Source organism: Eleutherodactylus coqui, chromosome 10 (assembly GCF_035609145.1).
Source record: "Eleutherodactylus coqui strain aEleCoq1 chromosome 10, aEleCoq1.hap1, whole genome shotgun sequence".
NCBI lineage: Eukaryota > Metazoa > Chordata > Amphibia > Anura > Eleutherodactylidae > Eleutherodactylus > Eleutherodactylus coqui.
Genome location: NC_089846.1, coordinates 66,184,092 through 66,201,567, shown reverse-complemented (window position 1 = coordinate 66,201,567; position 17,476 = coordinate 66,184,092). Strand labels below are relative to the sequence as shown.

The 17,476-nt window shown below is 41.5% G+C and overlaps 1 protein-coding gene across 1 annotated transcript in view; it reads left to right on the top strand.

Annotated features, from left to right (window-relative positions):
• SPTBN4 (spectrin beta, non-erythrocytic 4) overlaps window positions 1-17,476 on the top strand; it is a 130,439-nt gene that overhangs the window by 83,093 nt on the left and 29,870 nt on the right. The window contains exons 21-22 of the mRNA XM_066581209.1: window positions 8,036-8,299; window positions 11,683-11,907. Coding sequence (XP_066437306.1) covers window positions 8,036-8,299; window positions 11,683-11,907 — 489 coding nt within the window. The remainder of the gene's footprint in view (window positions 1-8,035; window positions 8,300-11,682; window positions 11,908-17,476) is intronic.

The following is a 17,476-nucleotide window of genomic DNA, read 5'->3' as shown; positions in this document are numbered from 1 at the left end:
TTTTAATTTTGTTTTTACAGTGTTCACATTGCAGCAAAAATGACATGTTAACTCTATGCTACAGATCAGTATCACCGAGGCTACAGTTCAGTGTAAATTTGTCAGCACCAAATAAATACCTTTTTTTCATGAATTATTACTGAAAAACAAATAAAAGAACCTTTTTAAATAAAAAAAAATAGATTTCTGTCTTCACATTCTGAGACCCATAACGTTTTTATTTTTCCGTTGATGGGGCTGTGTGAGGGCTTGCTTCTTGTGTTGCAACCTGTAGTTTTTTATAACTGATATTATTTGGGGGTACATACAACTTTTTGATCTCTTATTCAATTTTTTTAGGAGTTGGGGTACCTGAAAAAAAAATGCAATTCTGACGTTATTTTTATTTTTTTTCTTATAACATTCACCATTTAGGATAAATAATGATATTATTAGTTTGCATTTTTACAGGCATGGCAATACCAAGTGTGTTTTATTATTTTTTACATGTGAAATGGGGAAAAGGTTTTTCTTTTTGGTCTTTTAACATTTAATGTTAATAAACTTATTTTACCTTTTTTTTTTCAAGTTCCACAGTGGATTGTTTCTACAATATACTGCAGTATATGGATAGTACATTGTGCATTTCAATGTTAGTCCATTAAGCCCTGCCAGAAGCACGGTTTAATAGACTGTAATACATGGCAGCCCTGGGAGCCATGACTAGTCTCCAGTGCTATGTGAGCTGAGCTTCCAACACCCGCTCCATACACCAACTGCGACCACCTACTGTATATATATATAGTGGGTGGTCATTATGGGGTTAAACGTATAAACTATATACATATCTGTACAGGAGTAGTATAAGGAGTAGTAGTAGTTTGCATTAGTCGCTTCTGCCTACAAGGGCAAAGTAAAGCAGTTACGGTATATGTTCCTAGTTTTCCCCCTTTTTGCTGCTGCTGATGAACAACTGCTTAAAATTTGTCCTTACATGTACAACCAGTGGGGTTTATTTTTCTGCCAGCATGGCTCCAAATTTGCAAAACCCTTTACCGCCAATTCTATGCAGTGACTATACTCAGGTGGCATTTTGTGGCATCCTGTGAAAGGCTAACAAAAGATGGAAGTCCTGCCCAGAGTAGAATATAAATACAGCTCACTGCCAAATTACATTAAAGAGGTTGTCTGCTTTGGGCAATCCCTTTTTATTAGAAGTGTCGCTCTTAAATAATCTGTAATCTGCCGGGAAACCTGGCAGCAAGAGTCTAATTGCACTACAGCACCTCCACAGGGGAAATGGGGCATTACATGAAGCCTATTGAAAGTTATAGGCTATAGGTATTTATTTAGCGGGCTCTACTTCAACCATTTTAAGGTAGTTCGGTAGGTTAGGTTCTTCCAGGTCAAATATATTAAACTAATTAGGCACAGTTTTAAGATCAGTGAAGCAGTTGATACCATCATTATATTTTTTACCCAGTTCTGTCATATAAAATGGGACTAACATCATGACCCAGATACTGGGACTTCAGATGTGTTTCATGCATGTGACACATCATAGGCTTCCAGGCATCTCTTGGAGCTGCTTATCTCAGCTTCTACCAGCCAGACACCAATTTGCATTAAATCCGATTAGTTTGCCCCCTTTTCTTTGAAGAAAAATAACAAGATCAAGTATGGGTGGAATGGAGGGAAATAGCAGATGGAAATCCTTGTGCCGCGTACATTGAGAATGAGCAACTAGTGATGTGAAAGCTAGTGATTAGCTGATCTGACGTAATTTACCTAATTGGTAGTGTAAAAATGTAAAGCTAAATACCTTATAGTTAAAGGAAAAGAAAGAACACACTTTAAAATAATGGAACGAAAGCCAGAAAAAGAAGCTATCGGAATTTGGTTGGTTATCTGAGCCCATGTTGAGCAGTACAAGTGCCTGTAGACATTAGGTCAGGGCTGGTGGAATGCAATGATTTGGGGACAGGAAGTATTCCATCTGTTGCCAATATTTTTAGTCTTCGGGATGGGATGAATTTTTGTGCATTTTTATACCATGAGAAAAGTGCAAGTACATTTCTACTAGTGGACAATCATACAACATTTGTTAAAGGGTAATTCTTCTTTAATCCCTTAAGGATGCTTTCTAGTTTGGTACCGGGGAACAACAATTTTGGGGGGATTTTTATTTCTACATTTCAAAAGCTGTAATTTTTTTTTCTGCCAACATAGCCGTATGAGGGCTTGTTGGTTGTGCGGCGAGCAGTAGTTTTTATTGGTACCATTTTGGGATACCTATACTGTATTATAGAACTTTTTATTAAAGGGATTGTCCAGTTACAGGAAACATTCCCTCTATAGCGCCTACTGTGCTAAAATAACAATAGAAGCAGTAATTACCCGTCCTCTGCTGCCATGACCCAGCGCTGCAGCCCCGCTGTGGTCCTGGTGTTTGTTGTCGCAGATGAATAAAAACCCTTTTTTTGAGAAAATAATTTGGTTTTGTCAGCACTGCATGCAAAAAGCCAAAACCTTTTTTTTACATTTTTCCATGGACAGGGCAGTGTAAGGGCTTATTTTTTTTGTATGATGAGCTATAGTTTTTATTGGTACCACTTTGAGATACAATTACTTTTTTGATCACTTTTACTGCATTTTTTTTGGGAGTTGGATTCTTTTTTTTTTGGTTTTTTCTATAGCATTTACCTTGTGTGATGAAAGTGTGTTCAATTGATTAAACAAGTCATTTAGCGGTGCAGCGGTATCAAACATTTTTTTAAATTCTTTTAAATACACAGAAAGGTTTGAAAAAATGGGTTTATTTTTTTTATTTGGCTACTTTTTTTTACCATTTTTATTTATTTATTTTTACCTTTTTCTGTGTTCCTGTAGGGGACTTGGATCTGCAATCCTGTGATGGGTCAGATAATACACTGTAAAGTATTAAGACCAATGAATACAGAGGGTGTGGGATGGATTCAGGACCTCCATCTGTTAACCAAAACAGAGGGTGTCTCTGTCGGACCCAGCATGTATTTCAAGGACACCTCTTTGATTTTAGTAGTCACCATGTAATGCTTCATTTTCTCTGTGGTGGCACTGCAGGAAATTTGAATACTGACTGTTAGTTCCATTGTAGATCCCAGCAGGGACAACATATGGTCAGGTTATTTTGGGGGCCTTTCTAATAAAAAAAGGATTATAAAAGGCAAACAATCCCTTATCAGAGACATTAGTGGCAGTGTATTGCAGTGATGGTTGGAGATTACAAATTACAAAAATCATTGAGCAGTTCTGTCATTTTACAATATCTTGTAGTTCTATCATTTTTGGTTTCATTCGGGATCTCAGGTCATGAATGCCCACCAGTGTTAGCCTCTGTAGGACATATCACCATATATATTGAAGTGACTGCGATATAATCATGTTAGTAGTATAGATCTAAAAAACTTGTTTTAGCTTTCATCCTTTGGTAATACCTCATGTGTAAATACAGAGCTGTAGACCCCAATGATATTGTTGGTTTGGGTGATGAGACCTATGCTGACATGAGGTTGCATAGCATGACGCTTTAGCCAAAATATAATCTAATTGCGCAATATTGAGGATTGGTTATGCTGGGCCAGACTAGATCAGATTTAGTTAACCCCTTCCCGCTGTAGCCCTTTTTTTCTCCATTTTTCTCCCCGCTTTGAAAAAAACACACTGCTTTATTTTTTCGATGACCTATCTACATGAGGGCTTGTTGTTTGCAGGCCAAATTGTATTTTTCAATGGTTCTATTTGACATACCATATAATGTATTGGAAAACATTTAAGATTGCTAAGTGAGGTAATATGGAAAATAGTGGAATTTTGCCATTTTTGGGGATTTTGTTTTTACAGGATTCAATAAAAACATCATCTTCATTTTATAATTACGGCAATGCCAAATTTGTATTGTTTTCCTTATGTTGTACTACTTAACATGATAAAATACCTTTCTAAAGTCAATTCCCATCTTTTGTCCCTCATAACTTTTATTTTTTCATTGATTGAGTTGTTCAGGACTTGTTATTTTGCGAGGTAACCTGTAGTTTTTATGACTTTTTTTCCATAAAATGATTTTTATGCAACAAAAATTTATTTTCAAAAACTTAACATTTACATCAATACAATAACCGAACCCCCCCCTCCCCCAACCTCAAATCTCTCTCAAACATCGTTACTGAGTTTCTTGTAGGCCGACAGATATCAGTGTCATAAACGTCTTTGAAAACGTCACAACATTTTGTAAGACATAACTAAATAGAACATTACATACGACTTTTTGATTGCCTTGTATTCATTTTGTTCTTGGAGACTTGATGGTCAAAAAAAGGGCATTTCTGGCATTAATTTTTTCTTTATAGCACTCACCGTACAGGAGTAATAATGTTATAGTTTTAAAGATTTGACTTTTTTTTGTATTTTTTGATACAGCGACTATGAAAAAAGTTTTTGTTTTTTTTTAAACTTGTAATATTTTTTTATTTTTTGTAATAATAAAAAAATCTTTATATTATTTATTTTTTCAGTTTTTAGTCCCCATAAATATACTGTATTTTTACCGGCATTCTATAGGCATAGCTTAATATGTAAACATTCATGGCAGCCCCGGAGGCTTTCAGAAGACCCCACGGTGCCATGACACCCAAACGGCACGCCATTCTCTCATGACAGGACATTTCATTGCCTTTTGGGACATTTCAATCCGATTTGAGACATTTAATTGCCACTCTTAGAATTGACAGTTGCATTAACTGGTTAACAGCCACAATCGGATTTATCTCCAGTTCACCCTTATGCAGGTGGGTGTCAGCCATCAAAGACAGCCAACACCCACTGTGTATAATGTGCACTTGGCTCCTGAGTCCTCTCCATACAATGACACCCGACATGTGCTGTATATGTACAGCGCACATTAGGAAGGGGTCAATCATCCCATCACAACATTTACAGTCCTACGGATCAACCAAATTCTGTGACCAGCTTTAGTAAGTTATCACTTATAGAAATGTATAACATTGATCAAAATTGAATGAGAAACATCATTTCTCTGGCATCTAATTTGAACAGGAAGACCCAGCGGCCTACGGCAGTTACAGACCGATCTCCCTTTTAAACATAGATACTAAAATTTTCTCAAAGATCTTGGCAACGCGTCTTCAGGCCCACATTTCAACATTGATTCACAGGGACCAGGTGGGTTTTGTCCCGGGGATGGAAGCGGGGGACAATACGATAAGAACCCTGGCCCTTGTGTCATGGGCACACAAGTCCAGGGATCCCCTGTGTCTCCTCTTGGTGGACGCTGAAAAAGCATTTGATATGGTGAGCTGGGGGTTCCTGGAAGCTGTCCTACAAAGAGTGGGCCTTGGCCCCAGACTCAAGAATTGGATAATGGCACTATATAAAGACCCCTCTGCGCGGGTCAGGGTCAATGGCCAGCTGTCATGCCCAATACGAATATGCAACGGCACACGGCAGGGCTGTCCCGTCTCCCTCCCTATATATATACTGGTAACGGAGACCCTGGTGAATGCCCTTCGGGCTAACGCCAATATCCACGGGGTAAGGATGGGTAATTACGAGCATAAAGTAGCTTTATATGCAGACGACTTACTAATATATATCGCGAATCCTAGAATAGCACTCCCTAACGTACTGGAAGAGTTTAAGCGGTTCAAGCTGCTATCTAATTTCAAGGTAAATTTAAGTAAGTCGGTAATACTTAATGTTACCCTACCGGACCCAGAGGTCGACGCTCTGAAACCCACCCTTCCATTTATTTGGAAAACGGAGGGGATCACATACCTGGGAGTGGTGATTACCACAGACATGAGTAAACTTTTTATAAAAAATTATAAGCCACTCTTGACCAAATTAGAGACAGACTTTGATAGGTGGAAAGGGGTAACTCTGTCATGGTTTGGCAGAATTAGCACAGTAAAGATGAATGTTCTACCACGATTTCTCTATGTTCTTCAAACGGTGCCCATCCGTCTGCCTGGATCGTTCCTGTCACGTATCAGGAAGTCGATAATGAGCTTTGTCTGGGGAGGTAATAGACCCAGGCGTAAATGGAAAGCCCTTGCTAACTTTAAAGAGTCGGGAGGAATGAGTATCCCAAATATCTCCCTATATTATAAAGCGTCACTAACCAGGAGGATCATAGATATGTTCCATGGCAGATCACGAAAGTTATGGGTGAAAATGGCACAGGATTCAGCTCTCTTCCGGGGTCTGGCCCTCATCTGGCTTCCGGGCAGAGAGAAACATAGGGACCTGGGATTGTCCCCATTCCTAGAGAGCTTGGTAACGGCTTGGTTGGGCCCTGCGACTAAGGCTGGAATGATCCTATGACCAGGCCCACTAACGCCCTTGGTTGGCAACCCGGATATTCCCACCTTTTTAAGGGGTTCTTCCCTGACGGATATTATTCCCAGCACAATCCCTAGAGTCCGAGATATGATCTCAGACGTCGGATTTAAACCACTACGCGATATACTTGGAGAACAGGGATGCCCAACCGGAATGTTGTTTCAATACCTGCAGTTATGCCATTATGTCCGATCTTTGGGGGATTTGCAACAAATGAGGCGTTCCATTACTCCCTTTGAAAAAATGTGTATCTCGACCCCCACAGACCAACATAAAATATCAAATTTATATCGGATGATGGTAGAGGAAGACACACAAAATAGTAATAAAGATCTGGAGCGAGAATGGGAAAAGGACCTGGGCACCACACCCCCAGAGGAGTCGTGGAAAAAATCATACATCATGACTAGAGATGAGCGAGCATACTCGCTAAGGACAATTACTCGAGCGAGCATTGTCCTTAGCGAGTACCTGCCCGCTCGGAAGAAAAGATTCGGGTGCCAGCGCGGGTGAGCGGTGAGTTGCGGGAGTGAGCAGGGGGTGGCGGGGGGAGAGAGGGAGAGAGAGATCTCCCCTCTGTTCCCCCCTGCTCACCTGCGCCGCTCCCCGCCGGCACCCGAATCTTTTCTTCCGAGCGGGCAGGTACTCGCTAAGGACAATGCTCGCTCGAGTAATTGTCCTTAGCGAGTATGCTCGCTCATCTCAAATCCTGACCCATAAAATGAATGTATCAAGCAAGATGCAAGAGTTAAATGATAAAATACTGACTAGATGGTATAAGACACCGGCAAGGTTAGCAAAGATATTCCCCCAGTATTCGGATATCTGTTGGAGATGCACGTCGGGGACTGGAACATTCATCCACATCTGGTGGTCTTGTCCTCTGATATGCCCCCTCTGGCAGGAGATTAACACCTTCTATTCATTGGTATGTAGAAATCAAATTCTGTTCACCCCGGAAATAGCATTATTGTCTATGATCGCAGGTTCACTAGCACAATCCAAATGTTCCTTGCTTAGATTTTTTATCCTAGCTATGCGTCAGATAATTCCTAGAAAGTGGAAATCCACGGCACCCCCCTCTAGGTTGATGGGGCTGGAAGCACTAGACCACTTAAAATATATGGAAGAGTTCTGTGCAAGAGACGAAATGAGCCATGACAAATATGTCACTACCTGGACAACCTGGAATCAGTTACGCTTTTCCAGGGACCTAGAGATATGGCTTGAGAGAGGAGTGCTCCCCGCTGCACGCACAACCAACAACCTAATCAATGCCACGAGACCATAAATCACAATCTCTTTCCCCGGAAGAATATGGCTGGGTTTTTACCCCCTCCTTTCCCCTCCTGTCCTTTCTCCTCCTATAAATCTTTCTTTTCTCTTGTTTTCTTTCTTTATTTCCCTTACGCTTTTGTCTCTTTTTGTTATTTCTGAATATTTACTATAAGCCTGAGAAGACACAGAAGAATTATTAGAGAATTACAATGTTTAATAAAATAGTTTGTCTTACGAAACAAGGATGTAAGTCGGATAATGAGGACAAATTTTCGCATATGTCAATATGTTTATTTGATAAAATGCTATTACAATTCTGTACTCATTATATTTACATGGCAGACCAAATAAAAGTTTTTTTGAACCATAATTTGCACAGGAAGGTCATCAACTGATCCAGGAGAAGCCAGAGTTGGCCAGTGTGGTAAAGAAGAAGATAGAAGAGATTCGTCAATGTTGGTTGGAGCTTGAATCCAGTACACAAGCCAAAGCTCAGCAGCTCTTCCAGACTAATAAAGCTGAACTGGCGGTGCAAAATTATACAGACCTGGGCAAAAGACTTCATAGGCTGGAAGAGCAACTACAACCGGTGGAGCCTTTTCCTGAAATTTCCACTGTTAATACCCACCTGAAGAAGCTAGAGGTGAGTCGGTCACATTATGATCCTGCTAAGAACCTCTAGGAAAGGGGCTTCTCTACATTCTAGGCACCTGCTACTAATCAGGTTTAATAACATGTTGCATATGGTGTGTTCTACTTTCTTTACATAATATTGGGTGGCCACGAATGTGATTCTCTGCAGATGACTTGTTGCCAATTTATTTGCAATCTATGTTCTTTTTTTTCATGATTATAACCAACTCTGTTTTTGACAACCCCTTCAAGGTGCGGCCATTTTGAATACAGCGTGGACAGGCCTTGGAGAAACAGCAGTTGCCCTGCCCAAATTCTAGGCAGGGAAATAAAGCAAGATGCCACTACTAGTCAATGAGTGTCCACCAATGGGTGAAAATAATTGGCGTTAGTATCAGCTGAACTACAGCAGTGGCATTTAGCTATTAGATCGGTGATTCCAATGTCTGTGTGCTGTATAGGTCAATATTGACATTGCCACACTAAGTACTTTTCGAGAACGACCAGTCTCTTCAATTGGCCATGCACATTATTGTAAAAAGCATGGACAAGCACAGACAACTTCTTCACCAACATCCTTAAATAGAGGCATCAACCTTGAGATAGTTGGCATATCGTCCTGAAAACAATCCAGGGTTTCATTCATCCTTTGTTTCACCCTTTCATCTAGAACAATTTTGGATTCTTTCATGGACCATAAATGTAGTGATTTTTACCTGTTTAGATAATTATTTTCCATCCGGACCTGAATATTTTCACCAAAACTCAAAGTCAGACTCTTGATGCCTTCCGATTGCCTACTTATTATCTCTAATTGCATATGCCATGGCTTGGTCCCTCATCTAGCGGTGCTCTGGCCAGACCTCAGGAGAATTGTGCTTTAGCTCATGCTGTGTGCTAGATACAATGGACTTTTAAAAAACAGTGTACCGTATTGGTGATGAATCTACAGGTGCCATGTCTTCCACTTTCTGAATTACATGTGTACCATGATCCATGTACAGCTCACTTCATTGAGGCAAAAATTAAAGGGGTTGTCGCAATACTAGCTGTTTACTGAAGGAAGCAGACAGCGTTGTACATTGTGCAGAGGTCTGAGTTGGTACTACAGATGAGGCCTCTTCAGTTCAGTAAAATTCAGTCTGCAGTACCAACCCAGGCCACTGTGCAGTGTACAGAGCTGTCTGCTTCCTTCAGACAAACAGCTAGAAGTGGGACAACCCCTTTAAGTTTGCGCTTTCCGCTTGCTAAGTGCTCATCATTCATAAACACCTCATTCTTCCAACAGCATGACGCAGACACCCACGACTGTCCATCTCAACATCACAGTGCAATTTGTTCCCAGCCCATTGCCTGATCCCCGGTATAGTAGATTGTGTCTGTGTCTCTTGTACTGTCTATCTTCATCTGCCTACTATCTATTCTTCAGTTTGTGGACTCCATACTCCGCTATCACCAGTTCTTACAGCTGCAGCCTCATTCTTTGCTTTCAACACGATCCCAGCTGTATCCATAGTTTATATATTAGCTTTTTTCTGTTAGCACTTTAAGTGCTACCGGCCATTTTTCAGGTCTTCGTTTTACTTTTTTTTTAATCCCCATCTTTCAAGAGCCATAGGTTTCTTATTTTTTCCGTCCCACATGAGGGCTTGTTTCTTTGCAGGACAAGTTATAATTTTTTATGGCACCATTTAATACGCCACATATTAATTTATTGAAAACTTTATTTTTTTTACATGGGAATAAATGGGAAAAAATGCAGTTATGCATAAACCTTATTCTATGGGTCAGCACCATTGTGATAATGCTAAGTTTATAGTTTTTTTTAAGCTTTACTACTTTAAGAAAATTAAAATCTCTTTTTAAAAATGGATTGTTTTTTGTCACCATATTCTGAGCCCCATAACCTCTTTATTTTTCGATCTCTGGGGGTGTATGAAGGCTCTGTTTTCTGTGGGGCAAACTGTAGTTTGTTTTTATTGCTCCCATTTGTGGGTACATACAACTTTTTGATCACTTATTATTCAATTTTTGTTGGAAGACGGCAGGCCTCAAGCAGGGATTAATACAGTTAAATACATGTGAGCCCTGAGAGCCCTCACTAGACCATGGGCTACCATGGCAACTATCGGGGATCGCATCACGGGAGGCCAATGGTGAGTTGGAAGGGGAACCCCCTACCGGCTGGGGGCTTACATGCTGCGGTCAGGATTGACTGCTCATTTAACTTTTCTAACAACTGCATTTGGAGTTAGCTATGATCGTGGCACTTTGCAGCAGATGCCAGCTGTTTCAAAAAATCAGCACCTGCCAGGCATACAGTGGGCGCAGCTCCCGACCCTGCTTCATACCCACCTTTCACCTATATGATGTCATAGAGTTTGGGACCTAGCTCTCAATACAGATATGTCCTTGTGTGAGTAATCGTACCAGCAAATACACCTGCATGCACGTTCTTCAATTCTTGACTGTCTCTCATAAACTTGCCTCTCATTGTTTACCATGTGGACCAGTATTCGGTGCAATAAAGTCCTCAGTACATTTCCAGCAGCAGTTACTGGGTTTGCCCCTTAAAGGGAATCTGTCACTATGATTTGCCCCATGAAACCCCATTACCTTGCATTAGTAGTCGCCCTAAATACAGTAGTATCTCATACTTTCTAAAAATGCTAATGTACCTTATTCTGCCGTTGAACTTTTCCAACCTGCTGTGTAAATCAGCTCTTCGGGACTGCCCTCTCCATCCTGCAACCCAACTTCCAGGCCCATGATTGACAACTGCGCCAGTCCCCCGCTTCCTCATAATCTTGCCAGAAATTCAGTGCATGCACATAATGGTGATCACAGTCCCCAGTGGCTTCATTTTGTTGCTGCGCATGCACTAGTGGTTCAGCGGCTGGTGCGCCCACATCAGCGTTCTATGAAGTCACCTTGTCAGATCCTAGCCATAAAAGTTTAAAGCCATAGAGGACTGTGATCACCATTATGTGTATGCGACGTAAAGTCTACTGCCCACATATGTGCGGAAGTGTCAATCATGTCAAAGAAGGTATGGTTAGCATCATTAGACGTCTATAGTAACAACATCCAGCGGACTCCTCTCTCCTCGTTACCATACAGCGCAGGAAAACTTTGAGGACAGAACATTGTGGTACTGATGATTTTTTAACACCCTTTCCAACTGTATACTTGGTTAAGGGGTTGGATCATGACAGGTTCCCTTTAGGAATCTACTTCCCTAATTCCATAAGTGCTTCACCGTCTAGGATTACCGTGTTGTAAGGACTCTTACAACTTTGTGAATACCTCTTCACAAAAATATGTCTTCAAAATACTGAATCTGACCCAGAAATCCTCCATCGCCCCATCTCTGAATTTCCTCCTTTACTGCAGACGATGGAGTCACAGATGGAGGAATGGTACAAAGAGGTTGGAGAGCTACAAGCACAGATTGCCTCTCTCCCCCTGGATGTGGTGAGCCAGGAGGCTGTGGATGAAAAGCAAAATGAGGTCGGAACTAGGATTGTGCGTTTGATCGAGCCCTTAAAAGAAAGAAGACGCATTCTGCTGGCCTCCAAGGAAGTGCATCAGGTCACCCGGGACCTGGAAGATGAGCTTGTGAGTACATCACCATCGGCTTATTTTTTTTTTTTTACTGAATGTTAATGCAAAACCCTTTTTTTTTTTTTAATTAAAGTATTTTTTATTAAACGTTTTCACCTTTTGCATATTTTAAAACATTTTTTTTACAAATCTTTGGTTTCCCCTCCCTCCCTCCCCCTCCCCCTCTCACCCACCCCCTTCCCCTCTCCCCCCTCCCTCCCCCACCCCCCCTAAGATCTCTCTCTCAACGTTCTGTTCTTTGGGTAAACTGTCTCTGAATGAACACAGTGTTGTGTTGTAAACAATAATAACAGTTCATGTAACGTATATTTGTTTTCTTCTTTGGTCTTCGTGTTGCTTATCTTCTTGCTGTTTTCTTTTATTGATTCAGGGTTAGATTTTTTGTTGCATTCGAGGGGGGGTCATATTTCTTTTGCCCGTTGCCCGGTCTCTCTCTCTCCAATCCCTCCTTTCTTAACTTTTCCCTATTACTCCTTACCACTTTATTTTATTGTATATCGAGTCTGTAATTTGTTCTACATTTCCCAATAAACTTTATATATATCCATTACATACGTTGTTATGTCTTAGTAAATCCCCGGTTTACTGGTGCCTCCCCACACGGCTCACCACTCCCTATGTATTTGATCCAACATTACTGCTCTGGGCGTGTATCCATCTCAGCCATATGTCCTGATATTTTTGACTGGTCTTACGCTTAGTGTAAATACTCCTTTCCCACGGTAAAATTTGGTTGACCTTATTTTTGAATTCTCCCAGCGTGGGTGGTTCTTCGTCCAACCAGCGCTGGGCTATTGTTTTTCTGGCTATATACAATAGTCTGGCTACCGCTAGTTTTTCATGATCATCTAATGTTAGATCCTGTATGTATCCCAGAATGCACACGTATGGTGTAAAGTCCATACGTATGCCAAATGCCGCGTTAATTGCATTTCTTATTCCCATCCAATATCTGTGCAATTTCGGACATCGCCATAGCATGTGGATTAGGTCCGCCGTGTGGGTTTTGCACCTTACACATATCGGGGAGGTTCTCATTCCTATATTGTGTAAGAAGGTCGGGGTGCGGTACACTCTGTGTATTAGAAATATTTGTGAGACTCTGTGTGATTCGCTCAGAGATAGCTTGGGTGTCATTTGTAGGATTTCCTCCCAGTGCGACTCCTCAATGGGCCCTATGTCTGCCTCCCATTTTGCTCTTGTTGATAACGGGTTGTGTGCATTGACCGTGTCCTGTATATGGGAATATAGTACAGATATTTTCCCCGCTGTGGTGGTGGCTTTTCCTATTATGTCCGCTACTATATTTATTACCATTGTTATTTCCGCCGTGTTTTTTTCCGCTTGTATAGCGTGTCTAAGTTGCAGATATTTGTAAAAGTCACTATTGGGGATGTCGTGGTTTTGCCTTAACTGCTCGAAGGTTTTTAGTTCCCCCCCCCTCCAGTATCTGGTCCATTCTCCTAACTCCCCTGTCTTTCCACCCTTGGAATCCTTTTAGCTTGTTGATTTCTGGCAGGTGCGGGTTATTCCATATGGGGGTATGTTGTGTGCAGTTTTTTATATCAAGCATGTTTCTGGTCTTCCACCATATTTTATGTATCAATAATAGCGTGGGGGCACTTTGACCGTTTTTTTTAAACGCTCCACGTTCCAGGGTTTCAAACAAATGTGATCCGTTAAAGAGATTTTTAAGGATTCTGAAACTAGCGTCGTGTGTTTCTTCTGTCTCCCATCCCCTGAGATGTTGCAGCTGGGAGGCCATGAAGTACGAGAACGGATTGGGCAAGGCTAATCCTCCCTTTTCTTTTGAATTGTATAGCAGTTCTAATTTTATCCTAGGTGTCTTCCCTCCCCATATGAGTTCTCTAAACAGTCCCTTGGCCTTGTGGAAAAATTTTTGTGTTATCCAGTGTGGGGAGTTGTGTATTAGATACAGTAATTGGGGCATCCATATCATTTTTATAAGATTCACTCTTCCTATGATTGTCATGGGTAGTTTTTTCCATATGTGAAGTTTTTGTTTCCATTTTTCCATAAGTGGTTCCAGGTTTATTTTCCCGTACTCACTGACCTCTTTCGTAATTTTAACTCCCAGATATTTAATTGTTGGGGTGCATTTCAGGGTTAATTCTCTGTTGGCAACTTGCATGTCTGGGGTGTCTATTGATAGTATTTCGGATTTGGTCCAATTGATAGCGAGTCCTGAGAAGGCTCCAAATTCTTTTATTGTTTGCATCGTGGTTTCTAAAGATTTTTCCCTGTCCCCTAAAAATAATAACATGTCGTCTGCATACAAAGCGATTTTCTCCTCCATGTTTCCTCTTATGAATCCCACTATTTCCTGGTGTGACCGAATTTTGCATGCTAGGGGCTCTATTGCAAGTGCAAACAGGAGTGGCGATAGTGGGCATCCCTGCCTTGTCCCTCTATGTAGTGGGAATGTTTCTGATGACCCCCCGTTGATGGACACATCCGCCTCCGCTCTAGCATATAGGAGTTTTACTCGTCTCACAAATATTGGGCCACAGCCCATTTTTTCTAGTACCTTCCACAGGTATTGCCACTCAACGCTATCAAACGCTTTGGCCGCGTCCAGTGAGCATATGATTCTGTCTCCGGTATTATCTACGGGTATTTGTAGGTTTAGAAATACTCTACGGATGTTCGTTGCCGTTGATCTTGCTGGTATAAACCCACTCTGGTCTGGATGCACCAAGGTGGATGCCACTTGTGATAGCCGCTTGGCTAAAACTTTTGCTATAATTTTGACATCCGCGTTTAACAGCGATATCGGCCTATACGAGTCCATCAACAGGGGGTCCTTTTCTGGTTTTAACAGAATTATTATTTTTGCTTTTCGCATTGTTTGTGGTAGTTCCCCTTCCTTTTCCGCCCCCGCCCATGTCTCCAGGAGTTGTGGTAATAAAGTGTCTGCATGTTGTTTGTAAAATTCTATTGGGAAACCATCCTCCCCTGGGGCCTTGTTATTTTGCATATCTTTTACTGCCTCTTGCATCTCCTCCAAGTCTATTGGTGCATCTAGAAACTCTCTCTGTTCCTCCGTCAATTTATGTGTTCTTATATCCGCCAAGTATTCCTCGATTTGTTCTACCGTTTTTTCCAGTTTCGAGGAATACAGAGAGGAGTAAAATTCCCGTGCAATCTCTCTTATGGATGTTGCGTCCCTGACTATCTCGCCTTGTGCGTCTTTTAGTTCAATGATGTATGTGGGGCTAGTTTGTGCTCGGGCTATAACTGCCAGCATATGTCCCGTTTTTTCTCCCTCCTCATAATATGTCTGTTTCCTGAACCCATTTTTAGTGGCTGCCGTTTCTAGGACGTATTTATTAAGGGCCTCTTGGGCCTGTTTCCATAGGTTGAGTGTTGTTATAGTTTTCTCTTTTATGTAATTTTCTTCTGATTCTTTTAGTTTGTCTCGTATTTTTTGCCCTCTTTCTCTATGTCCTTTTTTTGCCTGTGTGATTTGCTGTATGTATACCCCCCTCATATATGCCTTCATGGCCTCCCAGCAAATCGTCATACTTGTGGTATCCTTATTTAATATGAAGTATTCCTCTAGTGTTTTTTTCACTATTTCCTTGTTTAATATGTTTAGCCAGTGCGAGTTCAGATTCCATCTTTTTTGGGAATGACTCACAGTGTTACTGTGCTGTATGTCCAGACGTAGGATGGAGTGGTCAGAAACAACTCTTGGTAGATATTCTATTGAGGTTATATCTCTATATATCTGAATATTCCCTACCGCTAGGTCTATTCTAGATAAGCATTGGTATGTGGATGAGTAGCAGGAGTATTGTTTGTTTGTGGGGTGCCGTGTTCTCCATATGTCTATCAATGATATCTCGTTTATTAGTTTACCTAGTGGTGTCAGGTTCCTTTCTTCGTTTGCGTTTCCTGCCCTTAGTCTGTCCTGTGCAGGGTTAATGACCGAATTAAAGTCGCCTATGATAAGGACTGGAATGTCCGGTTTATCTGTTATGAAACCTATAACTTGCCTCATTATCATGTTATTATATGGTGGCGGGATATATACTGAAGCTATAATGCATGTGTAGTTGTAGATTCTGCAGTGTAGGCATATAAAGCGGCCTTCTGGGTCAATTTTTCGTGAGAGACATTTAAACGGTATATTTCTGTGTATCACTATGCTGACCCCCCTGGAATACCTCGTATGTGTGGAGTGGAAGCTCTGACCCATCCCCCCTATTTTGAACGTGTCCGTATTTTCTTTTGATAAATGTGTTTCCTGCAAGCATATAATAGCCGGGCCTTGTTCCTTGATGACTTGCAGTACCGCTGATCGTTTTGTCTGGTCACTCATACCTCTCACGTTCCACGATACGACCCTTATCCTACTACCCATTTTCCTTGTTTTTTGTTTTCCGCAGGGTTATTATTTTCTGGGCGCCTCCACCCCTTTTTGTTTTTATGAGTGAGACGCACTGGGAGGGTCCCCATCTCTGTATTTGTGTCTCGCCCGTGTCGCCCCGTATATGTGTATGTGTATTACTGTTTGTTCTCCGCATAGGGCTTCTCCAGTAACATTTTGGTTTGGTCCCCCACATCCCCCAGTACAGACATTTATCCACATTTACTATACATATTTTCGTTATTTGCAACACATTTATCATTTGTACATTTACGTTGACATTTCTTCCCCTTATCCCACCCTGAATCATTTTTCTATCGTTTAACCTTATCCCTTTTAACTGTATCTTATCTAATATTCCCCTAATATGCGAGAGAGAGACCAAACAACAGACACCCCCAACATGTAACTCACTGATCCGTTGTCTCATCGGATCGGGGTACCAGTCCTCCATTCTCCTACGCGATGCATCCTGTCGTCCCAGGAGCTCCTTTCAGAAATTTTCGGTTCCCTTTGCATGAACGTTTCTTTAGGTGCAGCCTCTTCATGGTGTCTTGCGCGGCGATCTTCCCCTCCGAATCTGTTCTTCATTTTGATCTATCCAGGCACCTGCATCTTTTGGGTTTTCAAAGAATTGTGTCGTGCCCAGCGCCGCCACTCTCAGTTTAGCCGGGTACAGCATCCCGTAGGGCACTTGTAGGTTTCGCAGTCGTCTTTTTATTTCTACAAATGTTGCTCGCTTCTTTTGTATTTCCGTGGAGAAATCTGGATAGAAGGAGACTTTCACGCCATTATATTGGATTTCACCCTTTTCGCGGGCCTTTTGGAGTATGGTATCACGGTCTCTGTAATGCAGTACTTTGATGTGTATCGGTCTGGCTGGAGCCCCCAGGGGGAGGGGTCGTGTCGGTACACGGTGGGCTCTTTCGACTGCAAACATTGCAGTTAGAGTGTTTCTTCCGAACAGTTCGGGCAGCCATGTTTCAAAAAATTCTGCAGGGTTTCTTCCTTCCGTCTTTTCTGGGAGGCCCACAATCCGCACGTTGTTCCTTCTTGACCTATTTTCTAGGTCGTCTACCTTGTTCTGTAGATATTGTATGTCATGCAGATTTTTTTCCACGTCTCGCTGCATCGGCTGTATTGCGTCTTCTACGTCGCTTATACGTTGTT